The following is a 20361-nucleotide window of genomic DNA, read 5'->3' as shown; positions in this document are numbered from 1 at the left end:
TAAAAATTTCTGAGTCATTTTCTCTTGAAACCATTATGATGGCCTTTTAATGAAAAAGAAGGAATGAGCGATAAGGAGCATTTTAAACTCCAAAGCAATTGGAGGGGTGCTGCTGTCAAACTTGCAAATACCCAAAAAACACACAAAAGTGGCAGGCTGAATGGCATTCTTCATCTACACCTGAAATAATGAACCTTCTACTAACTATCCACACCTAAGCAATATGATCAGTATGTCTTAATAAAAAGTTCCCCACTTGCACATGGAAAATAGAAAGGCAGCTGACTTTAGAAGGGTTTTAATAACCACAAATTGTAAACCTGATCCTGTGAAGAATCCTTTATTCTGCTAGATCAAATTGGTATATGATTAAGAATGAGCTGAGCCCCAGGGAAGTCCCTGTTGAAATACCCAATATTGGTCCTCAGGGCAAGCTACTTTTTTCCTTTTTTCATTATTATAATACTCTATGGTGGTTACAGGAACTGAGATAGGTCAAACACCTGAATACACAAGGTGTTAAATAAACCCTGAGTATTTGGCCTCATTTCTTTTTTTTTGCCTGCACTGTTTGGTCAGCCAATGAGCAGAAAGAGATCCCTGAAACATAACTGATTTTTGACTTCCCTTAAACCAACTGTCTGGTCTACTGTTAGGGAACTGCATTATGAAAGCTACATTCATTATATGCAAAATAATTTAAACTCTACTTGGATTCATTATCCATAATTTTAAGGATTTTTAAAAAAGTTTTGTGGGATGTTAAAATCATCTTTCCTACAATTACACTATATACAGTAGCAGAAGGTAGCCTTTGTGTTGTACCTGTAAGTTTCCCTTACATGTATGCCTTACTGTTGAGACTCAAATGTAACACTAAATGGAACTTTTGTCTTCCTCAGTCCTTATTTATCGAAAATACACTGACTAAAAAGACTCCAAGGGAGTGTGATTTGGATTCTCCCCTCCCATTAACAGTGGTAAAATGGATTCACAGGCTCATCTTATGCTTAACTTAGGCTTGCTTCCTGGTGAGTAGGACTGAAGCCTAGCATAATTTACTAAAGAATAAGCCCCAGTGGATTGTGGACCTGAGCAAACATGCATTGTATTGTACTATAAGCAATACAGATAATCAATACATTCCTTAATATCAACTCTTTAAATGTTAGCAGTGCTAAGGGCCATACATAAGAAATCATGAATGTTATTACAAAATGCCAGAATAAGCCATTCAGATAAAATAGGTTTATTTAAAAGTTATTTTAGCGTGAATATGCAAAATACAAACTCTGACAAAATGTTCATTTTCACTTCATAGTTTACAAATATACAAAATAGAAGTCTCCTCAAATTTATATTACATATTTATTAAGTAAAGAACTATATAGAAAAACATTTGTTCCGCTTAAGGCATATTTGGGAATAAACCATTGTACAAATTATTGCACATTGAAACCACAGTGCATTACAGACTGTCTGCATAGAAGATTAAGAGACAAAACACACAAATAAACCAGGTTTATTACCCTGACTTAGGTCGTCAACTGTAGATCGGAAGACAAAAAAGTATTTCCTTGTCAAATATGCAGCAGTTTGAGAACTTTGGCTTCCTTTTTGGTACCTTAAGAACCAAAAGTCATTCAGCACCATGAAAATAGACTTTGAACCACAACTCTGTACCTGAATTTCTTCTTCCTCATTTGACATAGTAATGGCTTTTGGAAGGAAAAAGAAATTGCAAGACTACAACACATTTACAATATTGCATTGAAACAAAATCTTAAGGAAATGCAGGCTGAAGACAGACACAACAAAAGTCACAGTGGGTTCTTCATCCACAGAGTGAACTTGGGCCCCTTCTAGCTCCGCAGTGTTCATGACAGCCACATATTCTATGAAGTCAAATGCTAGGTTAAGTATCTCACTCACTCTCCCTCCTCACCACCAACACTTCAGACATGTTAAAGATTTTGAAGCACATCACATACAGTTTGTTTGCTTGTTCATACTTCCCCTTTCAAAAAAACCAGTTGCAAAACTGCTCTGGGAATTGGGGGGGGGGGTAAGAGGATGTGTCTCAGAAGCCATGGGCATTCTCTGGGTTTTGTGCAACGTTGGACTATGTTTTTTAGAGTTCAGTGTGGGAGAGGAAAATATTTGGACTGAATGTGGCAAAGGAGTTTTCAAAGCATCCCCACTGCTCTACAAATGTCACATCTGTCTTCACCCACAGTCTCCCTATGTAACCTCCCATTCTTCCCTCCCCCACCAGTTTGTGGTAACCCTGATATCCTTGACTTCCAGTCAATTGGCATTCTGTAGTCCAGAAAGATTCAAGTCAGATTAAAAAATGGAATGATGAAACAAAATCCAGTCATTGTCCCCGTTTTTTATAAGTTCCACAATTGCTTTTTTAAAAAAGTTGTCCATTTCTGCTTTTTTTGGAAGTCTTCGCTGGAATTCCTTGTAGTGCTTTAAGTGGAGTTCTCCCCTCTTGTGGAAGACAGTCTTTTGTGCTGTCAAATACTGAATCTCTCGTGGCAGTAAAGGAAAAGTTCACTATATTTTATTAAAAGTGTCTCTTCATATGTAAGGCGAGGTGGTCAGACCTGGAAAATGCTCTGTCACACCTCTGGCACTGGAAAGGGCGATGGCCCGTGTGTTTTCTGTAGTGACGTGTGAGTTCATCGGAGCGTGCAAATTTCCAGCCACATCCTTCCCAGTCACAGTGATAGGGCTTCTCACCTTCAAAAATAAAGAGCCATATCAATTATTTCTGTTTTTAGTGCAGATACTGGGGCAATCAGTCAATATGTCCTGATGAGTAAAAATCTGTTTCAGTGACAGACCTCTGTTATATATAGCTGCACACTCTCTAAATTTATTTATTTAAAAGACCAGAACATTTGAATGCACATGAATTGGTTGAAAGAGTTAGTGAACTGTATTCATGTTGATTGCTTTATCTGATGATGGAAAACCAATTTTTTTCAGAGTCTTTTAGGTGGTATAACATAACTGAGGTAAGACACATCATTTGCTGTGGTGCATACTGTCCATCCTGCAATCTCTTCACTGGTTTTTCAGGTTTTTCAAAAGCCTGTAGAACTTGTTTGATTAAAAGTAATGGGACAAAAGAAGTGAATGAGTTTGCCAGGCCTGTAAATGCTACAGTCCCTTGCCTTGTCACCTGTGGCTAATAAAAATTGCATCCAGGTGACCAGACAAAGGAAGCAGGTTCTTTTTTTCCCTTTTAGGTCATGGATTATTGCCATAGAGGAGTGGGGATAGGCAGCCTAGAAAAAGTCTTTGTGGGCTATTAAGACACTTGAAATGCCTGTGCCCACTACAGCCAGCAATGCTAACTGTCACATGGCCTATATTGTCTGCTGCCAGCCTGTCCAAACTCAGAATATTTAAAGCATACAGACCCAATGGAGATGATTACTAATTGCATGACAATATGATCAAGCATAATAAATTCATTTCCTCAGCTGCTTCCAGAATTAATTTTGCATGTAGGAATTAAGACCACAAAGCCTAGGTAATCTGCACACAGTTAGGGAAAACTATAGCACACAATTAGAACTAGCAAAAGCTTTAGCAATCAAGCAACCTTACAGCTGCACTTTTCAGGGAACTAAAAACACCATGGCAAATCCTTTGCTGTTCATTAATTTTGACAAGGAAAGTCGCCTTTCTTACCAAGACAGGTTACCGTCTCTATTAAGAGTTTCCCAAAACTCATTTTCCTAAGTCTAAGCAATCTGCTACTAAGTTTCATTCTAGCCTGAAGAAAGTGAGCACTTGCACTGATATCAGTTTTTCAAAGAAAAATATCCTAACTTTATTGATGCTCTGCAATCTTACCATACTTGTATGTAGGTGGAAATCAATGAGAACCGTTTTAAACATGTTTAGGACAGGGGTCTTAACTACTTTACAAAGCAATACTAAGTATTCTTTCTCAGAAGTAAGCTGGTTTTCAGTGGAACTTACTGTATTTCACAACACTGTTATTTATTTATAAATTATTTGTTGGGGAGTTCCGGTTCTTACAAATCAGTTTCTCACTGAAATGGAAAGCATACGAACAGTGCAGTTCCAAGCATGGTTACTTGAAGCTATGCCCAATTTCTAATAAACATGTTTAGTGTTAGGGTTTTAGTGCACTTTAATGAACCAATAATTAATAAAATGTTATTTCATAGCAAGAAACCTTAGTAGCAAGAACTGTGATTATTTTTATCACTTTCTATGGCTACCTGGAAAATCCAGAAGTGAATGTTTTCTGAAGCTAATTAACTAAGTCTGTTGCTGACTGGCAGCTGCTTTTATTCAGCAAAATAAAGAAATTAAATTCAGCAGTTTGTGGGATGGCTGTCCTGCTTCAACCAAAATCAAAACAGCTCCAAATTAGAAGGTGGCTTCCAAGATCATACATAGCCAATCAGCTAGCATTTCTTGACTAGAGCAAATCAAAATGAGACCCAAGAATGTAAACCAGAAACAACAACAAGGTCAAGAAAATAAATTATGACTATTTGCAACATCTATTCCCACAAGCAGAAAAACTTCAGTGGTGTTATCAGGATAAACATACTTAATTCACTCTGGACTTTTAGCTACCTTATAATTAACTAGCCACATTGCCATAGCCAGGTAAGCAAAGCTTATGCATCTGCAAAACAATTCTTCCATGGATGAGTCACTTAGCACCATTTTAACCAACTCCTCCTATCTGTAAGCAAAGTCACAATTTTAATGGGCTTTGTATATTTAACCTCGTATCTCGGATAAAGCCTTAACCCACTAGTCAATGCACCAGTAAGATGGAACTATTATTATTATTATTATTATTAACAGTATTTATATACCGCTTTTCAACTAAAAGTTCACAAAGCGGTTTACAGAAACAAATCAAACTAATGTCTAATAGACAAAAACTACTATTTTTTATTTGTGCTTATACAGTTAGGTGAATGGAATACCACAAGGGCACAGAGGCTGGCGACACAAAATGCTCGTAATGTACAGTATTGCTGGACATAAGCAATACTTTTATCAGAAAGCTGAAGATGTTCTGAAAGAATTACTCCTCGGCACGTTAACGCTCATCCCACTTTCACCTCTGGTAAATAGGTCTGTCAGTTTTTAATATTTTTAAAACCTGCAGAACTTGTTTGACCAGAGAGTTTGTCTGTGGGGCAAAGAGTAGAGAGGGGTGCGTGCATGTATGCACGCATGGTAAGAAACCATGACTTTCAAACCCCTTCAATTATCTCAAACTATTATCTGCTTCCAACCAGCCTAAGAGAGTTAAAAGTGGAATGAAAGAAGCATAGCGTACAGACTAATTTCTTTTGTTCCGCTGCCATCTCTCAAAACAGGTTTTTCAAGTTTCAAAATGCTCCACAAATTTGGAAAACTTATGTGCAGGGTTGACAGTGGAATGAGTATACACACCACAGGCAATGGTGTTACCATAGTATCATTTTAAATCTGAAAATTTGTTTCCAGCCATGTTCACCAACCTACATTATGTGTACATACAAAGTTGTAAGTGCAAAGCTCTTGTTTACACATATGTGGCAATATGATAGCTTGTTTCAGACAAGGGCAGTTTTGGCTGCCCAAGATCCTAATAACGTAATTGAACTGGCTTTACCTGTGTGGGTCCGCAGGTGTGCCTTGAGGTGAGAACTCTTTGTGTATGTTTTACCACAACCTGCGTAGTCACATGTATGTGTTGCGGTCCTTTTCCTGGGCCATGATCTCCGTCCCCTCTTCGGCTTGGTCTCTTCAGATAGACAGCTTCCTGAGGGCATCAACTCTAGAGGTGAAGAGGGCGGAGTCAGCATCATCCCTTGTACCAAGCGAGGCATATTTAAAGGCTCTCCAAAAACATTTAGATAGTAAGACTGACCTTGATACTGAAGTGCGCTTGGTGGCAGCTGTTCTGGAAGGAAAGGTGGATATCCAGGGCCAGGGTGGTAGCCTGGAGGAAGCTGAAGAGGTGGGTGACTTAAGCCCTGTGGGGAAGGGTGGCAGTCTCTGCTATTCATTATCTCATCTGGAGTCAAGGGAGGATTAGTCCTGCTAGGCAGCGGCCGTCCCAAAGGAAAATCATGCTGCTGGGCCCTCTGAGTATTCCCATGGGACTGACCAATGGTGCAAGAAGGAGCAGCCTCCTGTTTGATTTTTTGGCACATCCTGGGTACATGGTTATAAATAGGAGGTGGCACAGGTCCATCTGTGCAAGGGGAAATGGCAGCAGCAGGGTTGTTCTTGCTGCCAACACTGACATGGTTATTGTATTCCCCCATGTTCACTGTGGCTTTCACCACATATTTCCCTTGCATGCTGCTCAGCTGGGGTGGTTGCTGCTGCTGCATATAAACCGGGTCCAGATCAGGCCTCATCAGCTCTGCTACAAATCCACCTGAGGGGGACACATCGTTGATGTCAGCCAGATTGAAAGGGGCAGCGGGTGTCTGTTCCCTGTTGTATAGCATACCCCCTCCGCCTCCAGTGTGATCTCCCCTCTGCAGTTGGTAGGTGAAGTCATTCACAGGTGGGCAGCTGCTACTAGCGACAGAGGGTGAGGAGCCAGGAGCAGAGCTCACCACTGCGGCAGCAGCTGTTGGCTGCTCCTGCGGCATCAGAGAGTTGGACAGGATGAAGTCAAAGTCCAACAGCTCATTCAACTCCTCTGTCTCCCTCCTTGACATAGCCCCACCGCTGCTGCTTGTGGTGTTGCTCTCCACCTCGGAAGGGAGGTCGTAAGGCCGTCCTGTGAGCACAGGGGGGATCCGCTTGAGGTGAGATAGTTCTTCCCTCCACTTCTGTGGGGAGAAAACAGAAAATAGTGTTAGTGAAGATTTACCTTTTATTAGGGGATGTTTACTGAATATTTTCCAAAGCCCTTTCTCAGGTAGGAAAAGACATCATGAAACCTAAGCATTACTTAAAGCAGCAAAGAACAAAATCAGGGTCAGAAGACACTAGCAGCCACTCCTTGAAGTGCCTAGCTGAGATAGTACATCGCTGCTTCAAATGAAGGCTTGCATCTGTTCAAATCAGTGGTCTCATGACTCAATAAAATCAAACACTGACTGGAGAACTGCAAAGCCAAACCGTCAAATTATAAAAGTTACCACATGCTTTCTTAAAATCTTCAATAATGAGACTAGGTAAAAATACCTGTACTAGGTGTTCTTTTTTACTTTCAGAATGAGCTTTTAGGGCAAACTATAAGCATTTTCAAGTCACAACATGTAACACAAAATTCAAACACTCAATTCACTCTTTCCATTTTATGTTAAGCGATTTTTAGGGGATAAAGACTTAAAGTAGCAAGTCAAAATGACCATCAGAATGAAGTTTGAAATTGTAGGGTTTTAAATTGTAAATTCTTGAAATGTCTCATTGAAATCTCCACTAAAAAATCATAAGACATGGTAATAAAGTTAAGGCAGCAACTTGCAGCCTTGCCCACTGGGTTACACATTCCGTAGCCATTCTATATATATTATTGGTACAGTCACGTATACAGTCTTGTTTCTAAATCATGTTTTCCTACTTAGATGTATTCAAGACACCACCGTGATAAATATATGTGACAGAAAAAGGGAAGGAATTATGTGGCTTTCTGATGTAGCTGCAAAGCACAAAGATTAATACAAATGAATGGGTTTTGAAATAGCTGCATATACAACATTAACGCATTAGATTGCCTGCATTTCATATCAGACACATGTAGGCGTTCTCAAAAGCAACATGCATTATACAACAGCAGCTGTAGGTACAAGCTAGTAGCTTGAGATGATAGAATGAAAAGCTAGCCTAGGCACATGAGTAGGTGTGTATATTTCCAAAGGCTGTCCATGTATTAAACATAGGCACCCACACCCATGATGTGTGTTTGCGACATGCCACATATTTCAGCTTATTTATTGCACGGTATTCACTCCTGGTATATCGGTTCTCTTTCCATCCCCATTTCTTTCCCTGCCACATGCTGGAATCTCTCAGGATGGCTGTCTGAACACCAGGCAGTGCCTACGCCCATTCAGAAGGTGGAGAGCCTTCACGATCTTTGCCTGCACAATCCAAGCAGTGTGAGGGGCCAAGGAGCAACAGAGACAGGAAAGTGTGTGGGAAAGGGAAGAGGGTGGGTTTTTGTTTGCTTTTTTAGGAAGGTTGGATTACATCACTACAATTTTATTCAGGGCATACCTCTTTTGTGCCCCCCCCCCAATTCTAACTTCCTTTACTGCCTTTCAGTCTTGCTCCTTTTAGGAAAAACGTGATCAGGCAAAAGATTGTTTTGAGGTGCTCAACTGGAGCTCTGTTCAGGGTCGATCCCTTTCCACATTCCATAGGATTTGGGAATTCTGCCTTCTGTTCTTTCTTTTATGCCGCTTTCTTCTGTCAACTGAGTTTCTTTCTTTCTCTGCCTTGACCAAGAAGTGCCCAATGCCTAATTTCTAGGCAAGAGATGCTGAAGCTCAAGTTTGCTTCTGATCTTAGAAGTCCTGTCCCCTACTCCCTGCTGCGTGGGGAGTCACGGTAATTACAGATGGGTGAAGGGGGAAAGGCGCTCTGCACCTGCTGGAGGGCACTTTCGTCTGTTCTTCCACTCCGCGCCCCAAGGCTGAGCATGGGTGGTGAAAACAAAGGCCAAGGCAGGCACCCATTAAGTCAGGCCCAAGTGGTACTAATAACAAGCCCCAGTCAGTACTCACGTTGTTGGCACCTGCTGCTTGCCTCAGGACTTTCTCTCTGCTGGTCGTGCCCGCTGCGAAGGTGGCGATGGAAGGGAGCAGGGTGCCGCTGAGTGCCATGTCAAATTCGCCCAGGGGCGGCTGCCTGCAAGAAGGGCAGAGGGGAGACATCACCCATGGGATCATCCACAGACAGACAGATGAAGTAGGTAGGTAGGTAGGTAGGTAGGTAAGGCTTAAGCACATTTAAACATCAGATCCAAGCATCCTCAAAGGAGAAATTTAAAAATAATAATATAATTAAAAGCACTGCAAGGAATGACACCCACCTCATTAATGTGGCCAGGAGCCAGTGCTGGGTCAGGAGGCGCAGGAGAAACAGGCAATCCAAGTCAAACGTATACAAAACGTATATATCTATATGTATCTATTGCAACGGATTGTTAAGTGTTCTGCTTTTTAAGTCCCCCCTTCAGTCGTCCTCGGGGTGCAAAGCTGCGAAGGAGGCTTGGAGCGACCCCTACGAGGAGCAGCAGCCCCGCCAAGGAGCGGCGGCAGCAGCAGCAGGAACCGCTTCGTAACGAGGCAGCAGCAGCAGCAGCGCGAGCAGCTGGAGGGCGCGGGACGATTCCTGGGGATTCCCTGCGCGCGCTGCTGCCATGAGGGGAGCTCTGTTGGTTCTCCCACAGCCACCGCGCGTCCCTGGGCTAGCTGCTGAGAGGCGGGCGGGCGGGGCTGGCGGCGCTCTTGCTCTCACGCGCTCACCCCTTCTCCCAGCTCAGCGCGCGCGTCGCTCAAACCGCCGAGACTTTTTTTCGGAACTGTCAAGCCGCGCGCCCGCCGCCTCCGTACTTATAAACTCCACGCCGGCCCCGCCCAGCCCCACCCTCCCTCGGGGCCGCGCCCACTCGCGGGGACTCGGGGCGCCGTCGCCCTGGCGACGGGGAAAACACAAACTACTCTTTCTCCAACACGTGGGGGGGAGGGAGAGAGCTCGAGAAAGGAACTAGGGATGGGCCGTGACGTCAGCAGAGCAGCTGGCTTGGAGCGCGCGCCCGGTGCTGACGCCAGCGAGGAGGAGCCCGAGAGGCAGTCGCGAGCCGTCGTCGTTTTTTTCCCTCGCTCTTTCTCGCCCCCGTCTCGCGCACCTGAGGGGGAGGGGAGCTGAATGAGGCGAAAGCGCGCCTGAGTGGAACGTTGGCTGAGGGTTTAGAGCCCAACCCTAGGCATGCCTACTCAGAAGTAAGCCCCATTATAGTCAGTGGGGCTTACTCCCAGGAAAGTGTGGATAGAATTGCAGCCTTAATTTTGCTTCCTCGTGTCAGAACACCGCAAAGGGGCAGTAGACAAGAGTGTCTCTGAACATGTAAAGAGTGCATTCCCCCTCACTGTTCTGTAACCTACCCAGATACACACCCCCACAATTGGGAGTAGTGGAAAGAAGCTGCAATCCTCTCCACACTTACCTGGGAGTAAGCCCCTTCGACTACAATGGGACTTGCTTCTGAGTAGACATGCATAGGATTGGGCTCTAAGGCTCCAGTCCTGTCCGCACTTACCTGGGAGTAAGCCCCATTGACTTCAGTGGAACTTGCTTCTGAGTAGACATGCATAGGATTGGGCTAGAGTTTCCATCTTCATGACAGCCAGTTGAGGCTGGCAGGTTTAAATGGTAACACCTTTGCACCCCTCTTCAGTTGGATTCACCATGTTCACCATATATCACCATTATTCACCATACGTGTGTCCTGCCCTTTGTCCAAGAATCTTGGGGTAGTGTGCATGCAGTGGTTTTACTTTCCCTCACAAAAATATTTCACCTCACAGAAGTGTGTTTACCTCACAACAACAACAACAGTGAAATGGGTTTGCCTGAGACATTTATTTGCCCAGGGCAGTTCATACCTGAGTCAAGATTCAAAGTCAGGTTTCCCTAGTCAAAGCCTAACGTTCTATTACTGTGCCACCCCAATTTATTCAGGATTTTTTTTCTGTTGGTAGGACCTGCCCCACAAATTTCTCAAAAGTGAAGTATAGACTTCCACCCCATTGCTTTTCTGACTGGGGTGAAAGTGACCCACATGTGATATCATTAGGGACACAAGTATATATTAACAAGAGCTATATTAACATGCTACAGAGTGTGTGGAAGCCACATAATATGGTTTGCCACCCTAACCAGTCTTCAGTGTTATCTGGTGAGGCACCCTGGACAATCCCAGTACTGTAATGTGGGGTAGAACTGCAGTTAGTATTTGATCCTAATCACAGTAGGCACACCTGTGGTTTTGCTCTGTGTTCATTGTCCATCATGTCCATTTTGGGTTTGCTGTTGCTGACTGACAGCCCTATCCTATCCACATTTTCCTGGGAGTCAGCCCCATTGACTGTAATGGGACTTACTTCTGAGTAGACATGCATAGGATTGGGCTGTGAAGCCCAGCCTAACTTTCCTGTTCTAGAGCAGTTCTAAAATATAGAAGTTATTCACAGACAGCATTTGGTTGTACAAAATATTATTCTTGCATTCTGCTGTATTCAGAACACTAGAACAGGACTCTTCTGTTTGGAGATTTTTAATCGGTGGCCATCTGTATACTGGTAAAAAAATCTGCCTAGTGTTTTCATAATTTGTTGGGGCAAAAGTAGAGTACAGCTAAAGTTCTGTGCAAAGATCAGTAGCAATCCAGGCTAATTTTTGCCATCACTGAAAGAAAAGTGGAAGAAAGAGCAAAAGAGTAAAAGTGGGTTGAAGTCTAGGAAAGAGAAAGGAAAACCATGTTGAAGGGTTGAAGGAGGAGAGGGATTTCTCCTGTGATGGAAATTACAACAGCTTTAGATATCATTCATCTGTGTCACAAGCTGGGATGTGTCACTTAATTGCAACTAATTGTCCTGCCTCTGCTTTAGCTGTTAAAAGGGAGAAAGAACATTTTGTCTGTTCTCTTGATGACAGGCACTTTGCTGTTTCATGAGGAGAGTCTTTGCTCTTCTTAGCTTCCCAAACTGGCTGTGTTAGCTTGTGTTCTTTCAGTCATATGTATAGCTGGCGCATACTGTTCCTCTTGCCCTTAATTGAGGCAATTTTAGTACATTTTACAATTGCCTTCCAGAATATGAATGGGGACAGCAAGCAGAATAGTCAACTACCAGAACAAGTAATTTCACTTTATTGCACTGGAATCATATTTATGTAGTCTTCAATCTTGGCTTGAGCATGCTTATATGGAACTTTGTTCCATTGAAATCTGTTGTGGTGGATACTATGTGGAAGAGAACTTTGGCTACTGAAAATGTGTAGAATGTAGGAATGGATGGTATAGATTCCTGATAATTAACTGGATGCACTAATATGTACCACTTTTAAAGAAATTTTAATTCTTCTTAACAAAGCACTTCAGAGAATTATATGGAAACACAGCCATGTTAAACTTTGTTGCCCTGGCTAACATTAATGTTCATTTTTTAACCCTTTGAAGTGCCTGAGGATGGAATGTCATAACATTTAGTTATAATCGTGTTGAGGACCTAGCTGTAGGTGCCCTGTAAAAATCTGAATTCATATCAGCAATTCAAGTTGAGGAAAAGATCCAGAATTAGTACTTTTTTCTTGTATTCTGTTTGTGGAAAAGGCATTGAAGTTTCCTTCTTCTGACAGATTTTCTGCCTTCCTGTACAAGTACAGTTGGCATCCTTCAGTCTCGGAAGACTATGGTATTGCGCTCTGAATGGTGGTTCTGGAACAGAGTGTCCTCCAGAGCACAAAGCCTGGGTAGAGTAGATATGGAGGATAGACTGTTACCCATGCAGCAAATCCCCCCTCTGGTGGTTGGCAACCTTCAGTCTCGAAAGACTATGGTATAAGCCTACAGCACCCAGTACTCTCCACGTCGCTGAAATGGTCCAATGGAAAGGCAGAGGCCAATACGGTTGGTTCCAGCGGCGTCGCAGGAGTTGCCAAACGTGACTGTGTTCAGCCATGAACTGCCTCAGGGACTCCGGCTCCGGATTTTGCCTCGAGGTTGACTCCTGAAGCCTTTTCCATAACTGGATGTAGCCACAAGGCAGTGGAGGTTTGGGATCAGAGTTTTCCTTCTCTCAGATGAGCTGCCTTCCCAGGCTAACGAGGCCCATCTACCCGGTGGCTGTTTAGTCGCCTCTTACGACAAGTACAGCCAAACTGAGGGCCTATTCTTATCCCCCAGCCCTCAGGGGTCTCACAAGTACAGTACATACAGGAAATTATAGTGAAAGAACTAGGGAAATACATGTATAGCTGAGTCCATGCAGATAGCATGGTTTCAGTTTGTCTCTGGCTTGTTGTGAGCAATAGTACTATATATATTTCATTTGTGTAAAAATGAAATAAAAATACCAGCTTCAAGTGGCGCATGCAGCTGTAGATATGACAACACAAGAAAAATTGGAACACCAGAATCGAATTCCTGTCAAATCTTTTGTGAGGTTTAAATATAAGCACTATTTTTTAAATTTTAAGAAACAAAAAAATTGCTGCCATAAATATATATGACAAGTAACACCATATTGAGAATTAGCCCATTTTTGCTCAGTGTATAGGTAAACACATTTGATCCCTGTTGCATATATGCAATGTTGGGTAGAAATGGTTCAAAATAAGTTTGGAATAACATGTAGATAATAATTGATAGGTATGCTGACAGCCCCAGGATCACTGTGTGGAGAACAGGGTGACATCAACAACACAGTTGGCCATCCTTGTTTTAGAAGTATGATGTTTCTGGACAAAAAAGTATAGCTTCTAGCAGAAGCATACCAACTTCTTTGCTTTTTATGTTTTAAAAGGCAATTTTATTTTCAGCTTGATTCTTCAAAGAATGAGGGTTGGCCTCATAAATAATACTTGAGACTGGTCAGATATTTAAAGATTATGAACCTCCCTTCTCATAGTCTATTATTTCTAAACAGGTTAACCTGGGGGAGTTAAGTTCTGCTCTATATAATTTATAAACATGAGAGTGAGTAACCTTTGATGACTAAATTATACCATGAAATAATAAAATGCTCAGCTTTCTTTCAACAAACTGGTATTTCAAGTTTTGCCATATTAATCATATCTCTGGCCACTGAGAATGGAGATATTTTTGCACAAATGCCATGTCTTGACAGAAGATGTGATGAAAACTATTAATGTAAAATGGTAACTGCAGAAACATGAGGAATGAAACAGAAGCTGTATCCAAACAGGCAGTTTCTATAGGCTACTTCATTGTTCACAATGCTAGTGCACACCACATGAATATTTCAGTGATATATATATATATATATATATATATATATATATATATATATATATATATAACTGCAAGGGTGGCATCAGAGGTTGGACACTGACTAATGGCTCATACCCATCAACATGACCACCTGGCCAGACCAAGCCCTAAACCCTTAGTACAATTGGTTATGGTGGCACTCACTGAACTATTGGGAGTAGACAATGTTTCAGGGCTTTGTCCCAGGATCCCCAGCAGCCTATACTCCTATTGTTTATTTTTCCCCCCATGGAAATCTTAGTGTTGTACAAACTTTTGTGTGCTTCATCAGGGCAGTCACCTTGCATGATTCTCCTTCCTGACAATTATTCTACTCCTAGTTCATTTCAGAGCCTTTAAAAAATTTGCACCTAAAAATGTCCTTTCAGAAAAACTGAACTAGCAGATATACCACTACCCTATGTATGCAGGGCTGGCCCAAATGGGTCTACTGCCTAATACCACCCCAATCCTCTGCTATGGCGTGCACATGACCGCCTCCAGAAAAATGCCCCATATCTTATCACCATACTTCTTCCTTCCTTACATGATTCTTTTTCAAAAACAGGAACAAAGAATGTCCAATTTTGTTTAAAGGGAACACATGAGAAAGAAGCAAGTTGAGGGGGTAAGGAAGCACTCCGTCTTTGCAAAGTCCCTTTAAATTTTAAACAGAGTGGGGAAGGAGTGTTTCCCTATCTCCTCACCTCTATGGTCCCTTTAATCAACACTGGAAGTCCTTCACTTCCTGTTTTTGGAAAAGGCCTTGAAGAGGAAGGAGCAAGGCAAAGAAGTGGATCAATGCAATTCCATCAATGGTGGGTGGGAGGGAGGGAGGGAGGTAGCTGCAGACTTGGGGTGAGAACTTGATGAGAACTTGTCCCACTTGATGAGAACTAGATCATTTGCTTCATGGACGGGCTGGTGCTGGATGCATGGTTTTTTAAAAAGTGCTGTCCAAAAATCCAAAAAAGTGCTGTTTCACACTTGAAAGAGAATGTCTTGAAAAATAAATTGCCAAAGGTTTCCAGCATCCTTTAAAAAAATCAATAACCCAATCCTACACAACTCCTGGTGCTCCTGATGCTGTGCCAATGTGGCACCTGATGAATCTAGTGGGGGAGTTTCTGCCTCTGGAGGCCTCCTTGGAATAAGCACATGCCAGCTTGCTAGGTTTACTTGGACCTGTACCAGTTATATAGCTGGCACAAGTCCATGTGGACCCAGGTAGGCCAGGAAGAAGGTTAGGATATCTGTGTGCTATGCTGCCGCTGATACTGCCACCTTCTTGGCTGTAACCTGCCTCCTCTGTTCCATCACCTTCCTGTCCACCCCCTCCGTCCCTCACTCCAACATCTTGTGCTGACTTGCTGAGGAGCATCCCCGGTCTGCAGGTGTGCAGACCTGATCTGCCTGCAGCTGCCTACAGCGATGGCCAGGTCACACCAAATGGCTTGTTGCTTTTTGCAACACTATTACAGAGCCTGATCCTATGCTGTCAGCACTGGCCCAGCACTGGATCTACTCTGCTGGATCCAGAGCCCCATGTCGGGCCTCCCTGCCCGACACAGGGCTGCTTTACTCTGCACCTGCTAAATAGCCAATGCAGACCTGAGTAGCCCCATTGTGTGTGTGTGTGTGTGGGGGGGTGTCTTCCTAACCCAAGGGAAGGGAACAAATGTACCGTTCCCCCAAGGAATCACCAGTGGCTACCCAGCAGTCAGTGGTAGCAGTGGCAGACATATTGGCGCCACTACCATCTGGGCACCAGGCAGCTCAAGATTGGGCTGCCCCACCATCAGAACAAGTGTTCTGGCAGCACAAGGCCCAAATAGGATTGGGCTGTAAGCCCCTTACAAAACCACAGTATTTATGTACAACTTCACAGGCATCTGATAATCCTATAAACTATAAACTTAATCCTATAAACTATAAACTTCACAGGCATCCTTAAATCCTATAAACTTGGGTCCCGTTAGGGAGAAGGGCGGGATAAAAATAAAGTTTTATTATTATTATATTATAAACTAAAATATCTACTCTTGATCATGATATTTATTGGTGCTATATAAACTCCCACAATGGTCAAATTTATTTATGTATTTAAGAATTTTTATCCCACACTTTCTTCCCCACTGGAGCCATGTGAGGCCTGCACCGTTGCTCTGGTTGTGCGAGGTCCAGGACTCACTGCAGGCTGCCACTCTTGCTGATAGGTAACAAAAGCATGATGAGATGAGATCTGGAGTGGGTCAAAGATAGCCAAGCAGAAGCCTGGGTGGCAGTGAGGGAAGGTGGGGTGGCCTGACAAAGCCTCAAAAGAGCTGACTGCTTGCTGAGATCAGATTGGCTAATGGGGAGGCAGGGTAGCCTTTTTAACCATAGGTGTAGGCAAGAGAAAAGGGGGCTGAGAGGCAGTGTGAGTAGCATTCCCAAACAGAAGATCATACATCATTCTCCTTGCATCACACATCACTCTCCTTGCATCACACAGGAGAGACCAGGGGGAGGTGGAGGGACTGGTGGTGCTGGGGTCAGATCCAGTGGTGCCAGTTTCTCATGGGACCCAGGCCACCTGGCCCATGCCCTAACCAGTTGGGGGAATCCACAGCTCCACTCCCCAGGACTACCCAGGGACCCTGACCAGACAGCCCCAAAATAAACTTACTTGAAGGAGGTGAGGTAACAGGTCTATCCACCAACCAGACCAAGGTGGAACTCTCACAGCCACCTCCAGAGAATCAGAGGAGGTGATCAGAAACAGCAACATGCTGGGCTGTGAAACAACATGCACACAAATGAGTGTTAAGAGTGCTTGTGGAATAAAGAAGCATAAGCCTGTCCTGAGCCCGAGTGATCAATCGGCATGGGTGGAGCAGACTAGCAAAAGGGGCTATGTCCAGGCACGGCCTACTTGACTTTCACCTCTCCATGGAGGTTATTTCCAATCTTTGAAATAACGGTAGGATTCAAGACAGCACAACAGTGTATCTTCCTGTTGAGTTTCTGTGAGAAAAACTGGGGCAAAACTGGGAATTTGGGCTTGATTTTGGTCAGGTAAATTCTTATGCACTAAATACTAGTCTATTCAAAAAAATTTTTAATGAGTTTTTGGATTTAAGGATTTTTCTCAGCTCATGATTGTTTTGAGTTGCACAGTGAAAATCAAGTTGACTAATTACTGTTCTTTTTCACAAACTTTTTAACAAGACACAGTTGCAATATATTGTGACATTTTTTTTCTTTCCAGGAAACATCGACAAACATAGTTTTTCAGAATTCTTTGTGTGATGAGTTCTATTAATTATCCAGACTATTTGCATTAAGTGTAAACTGTTACTGTTAAACACAAAAAGCTACAATTTTATACACATTTTTGTGGGAATAAATCCTGTTAATTTCAGTGGAGCTTATCTTAAAGAATTATTGTAGATATACAGTGCTTGCCTGAGATTCTCAGTACAGTAAGGGCCCAATGCTATGCAACTTTCCAACTCTGGTGTAGCCAAAATGCAGTCCTATAGTAAGGGAACAAATGTTCCCATACCTTAAGAAGGCCCCAGTGACTGCCCCTCCACCACAGGATGCAGTGCGCACCTCACAGGCACAACTGCACCAGCAATGGAAAATTGGATAGGATTGGGCCCTCAATTGTTTTAAGGCTGTAATTCTATTCACACCTACCTAGGAGTAAGAACCATTGAAGATGGTAGGACTTCTGAGCAAACATGATTAGAATCTGGCTGCATACCACCTATATATATATTTTAATCACATTGACAAAGAAAAGTAAGTACTCTGTCCTTTGTTCTAGTCTTTATATTAATGTGGCTTTTTGGGCCATCTAAGGGGCCCATCACTGGGTCAAGGAGCAACAACCACTGCCTGCAGACTGGTAAGTTGGGATGTGGGGGGGAGGTGTTCTGGGCCAGGGGGAGGGCATGGCGGGGGAGATCCAACATGGGTCTCCTCTAATCTGCACCAGCTCAATAGCGGGCGCAGATCCAAGGAGACCCATCGGGGCCACTTCAGGATTACACAGGGGAAGGGAGCATAAGCACCCTAACCCAAGACCTGGTGCTGCTTCCCAGCCCCATGGGATGCAGCAGTTGCCATTTCGGCACTGCTGCAGCCCTGAGTGCTGGGGAGCATAGGTTTGGGCTATTAGTTTTTTACTCACCACTCAAGTCAGTACATGTTATACAGCTATGACTCAACACCAGGTTGACTTTGGGGTCACTTTAGAGTAGATTAATAAAATAGTCTATAATTTATACTTCAGTCACCATATAAAATACTCACCACCTTTTTTTAAGATTCTGCATCACCTAGTTGAAATCCTGCCTAAGAGTACCCTGGAAATCATACTTTCACTTCTCCCACAAAAAAAACAGTGATTTCTGAATGATGTCTTTAGATCAAATAGCAGGCTGAACAAGTTTTGTGAGGGACTTGCAGGCAGCTGATGTAGTGATGAATGGTGACTTTCAGGTCATAGATGGGCGACAGGTATCAACAGATTTCCTATACTTTTAATAGCTGTAAAGGCATTGTGATTTTGGAAAGTGCACCTTGTCATGCAAGGGCTGAATAAAACTACACCTGTTGAAACTCTCCCTTTTACACACCTATTAAATGTACAGAATAGCCTTGCTGCATATCATCACCTTTCTTGGTATATTTTGAGACATGCAGAAAGACCAATTTCAATTGCAAGTCACCTTTAATAATATGTTTTAAAAGTACTGACCTAATTCATTCACTGTGGCTGACATTTCATGGTGATAACCTGCTTTAGGTGTATATTACATATATTCAAACAATTATGTTACCAGTAGTTGATATTGGCAGTGGTTAGGTTATCCCATGGTTTTACTGCAAGAACACAACAGAGAAGGTATTGCACTGTTTAATTCAGCAAACACTGTTGTAATATATTTGCTGATGTAGTATAGGCACAGAAGGTGATAAACCATATCTTATGGCCCAATCCTATTGGTCCACTGCATTGCTGGAATGCATGTTCTGATAACGTGGCATGCTTTATGGCTGTTGCAAAAGGTGATGCACCATAGAGCGCATTCTGACCGCCGCCGCCGCCAATGGCAAGTGGTATGCCCACGTGATGGTGACCACCACAGGACCCCCAGCTCTGGTAAGTTGGTGCAGGGATGGGTGGTGGGAGGGGAGTGGGAGAAATGGGGATGGGAGGGGAACAGAAGGAATAGGGTGAAGACCAGGGTGGGGAGGGTTGCATGTTGAAGCTGGGGAGGGAAGTGGTGGCAATGGTATTGCTGATATCCTATCCCCATTCCCTACCTTGATCTAATTACCTAGGTTCATTCAGACTTGCACCAACAAAATGGATGGTGCAGATCTGAATATACCCAACAGGGCAGGTACGGCCTACACCAGGGCATGGGAAAAAATCTTACCTCACAAGGCCTTTGCAGCTCAAAACTCCACATGAAATGCAGTGAGTGTTATGTTGGCATGGCTGCATTGGCACTGGGAGAGTTAGGGAAGATTGGGCTGTTAGATACTTTGGTCTGAACCAACTCTAATTTGACACATTCACTTGAAACTAGTGTCAATTTATCAAATGTTCCACTGAAAATGGTGGGCACTGATTCCAAACTATGCATTTTGAACAGAGATTTGACAGCACCTCAGACAATTTTCTATAAAAATTTATTGCTGTTTAAAATTTCAATATTCACTCTTGTAGTGAGCTGTTGAACTTTTAATTCCTATTGTCAGAGTAGGTAGTTTGTGTGTGTGTGTGTGTGTGTGTGTGTGTGTGTGTGTGTGTGTGTAGATTAGCTAGTGAAGAAAGCCATAGCCCTGGCATAAGATTTTAAAAAGTGTTAGCATCTGAAGGGTGGCCTTATTGAGGTAGGTGTTAGGGAGCTGCAATAATTTACCCCTGCTAATTGGGTAAGAGGCACTTTTTTCAAGTGGGTGCTCCTCTTTTTAGCAAGGGGAGAGTAACTGGCCCACCTCACCCCAGCAGTGTCTTTTCTAGTGGCTGTCTGCTGGTGTTCTTTTTGCATCTTTTTAGATTGTGAGCCCTATTGGGACAGGGAGCCATTTAGTTATTTGATTTTTCTCTATAAACCGCTTTGTGAACTTTTTGTTGAAAAGCGGTATATAAATAATAATAATAATAATAATAATAATAATAATAATAATAATAATAATTAATAATTTAAAACTCAACAATATTTTTGCCTGAAACCGACTTACTGACTTGTGTTATTGTTCTTGATTTAATGTAAGCTGCCTTGGATGTCCACATTAGTGGGGGACAGGCAGAGTGAAAATTTATTAAATAAAAAAAA

The 20361-nt window shown here is 42.9% G+C and overlaps 2 protein-coding genes across 4 annotated transcripts in view; both read right to left on the bottom strand.

The window, feature by feature from the left end:
* LOC136638587 (zinc finger protein 585A-like) overlaps positions 1–20361 on the bottom strand; it is a 904673-nt gene that overhangs the window by 139133 nt on the left and 745179 nt on the right. The window lies entirely within an intron of this gene.
* KLF4 (KLF transcription factor 4) lies at positions 1234–9540 on the bottom strand. Of its 3 annotated transcripts, XM_066614543.1 has the most exons (5): positions 9059–9540; positions 8751–8874; positions 5930–6848; positions 5672–5836; positions 1234–2748 (listed from the first exon to the last, which is right to left on the bottom strand). In XM_066614543.1, exons 1-5 carry the CDS (start codon positions 9061–9063, stop codon positions 2573–2575), a joined length of 1389 nt encoding a protein of 462 aa, XP_066470640.1. In that variant the 5' UTR covers positions 9064–9540; the 3' UTR covers positions 1234–2572. The 3 variants fall into 3 exon arrangements, with proteins under 3 accessions (XP_066470640.1, XP_066470638.1, XP_066470639.1); XM_066614541.1 differs by having other exon boundaries at positions 5672–6848; XM_066614542.1 differs by having other exon boundaries at positions 5672–6845.

This window comes from Tiliqua scincoides, chromosome 2 (assembly GCF_035046505.1).
Source record: "Tiliqua scincoides isolate rTilSci1 chromosome 2, rTilSci1.hap2, whole genome shotgun sequence".
In the NCBI taxonomy this organism is placed as follows: Eukaryota; Metazoa; Chordata; class Lepidosauria; order Squamata; family Scincidae; genus Tiliqua; species Tiliqua scincoides.
This window is presented reverse-complemented; position numbering and strand designations above follow the sequence as displayed.

What these genes read in the sequence shown, in the direction of transcription:
- KLF4 (XM_066614541.1), bottom strand. An exon ending in AAGCAGCAGGTGCCAACAAC is followed by an intron (nt 6,849 to 8,750) that starts GTGAGTACTGAC and finishes TTCTCCCCACAG; the next exon opens with AAGTGGAGGGAAGAACTATC. An exon ending in ACACCTGCGGACCCACACAG is followed by an intron (nt 2,749 to 5,671) that starts GTAAAGCCAGTT and finishes TTATTTTTGAAG; the next exon opens with GTGAGAAGCCCTATCACTGT.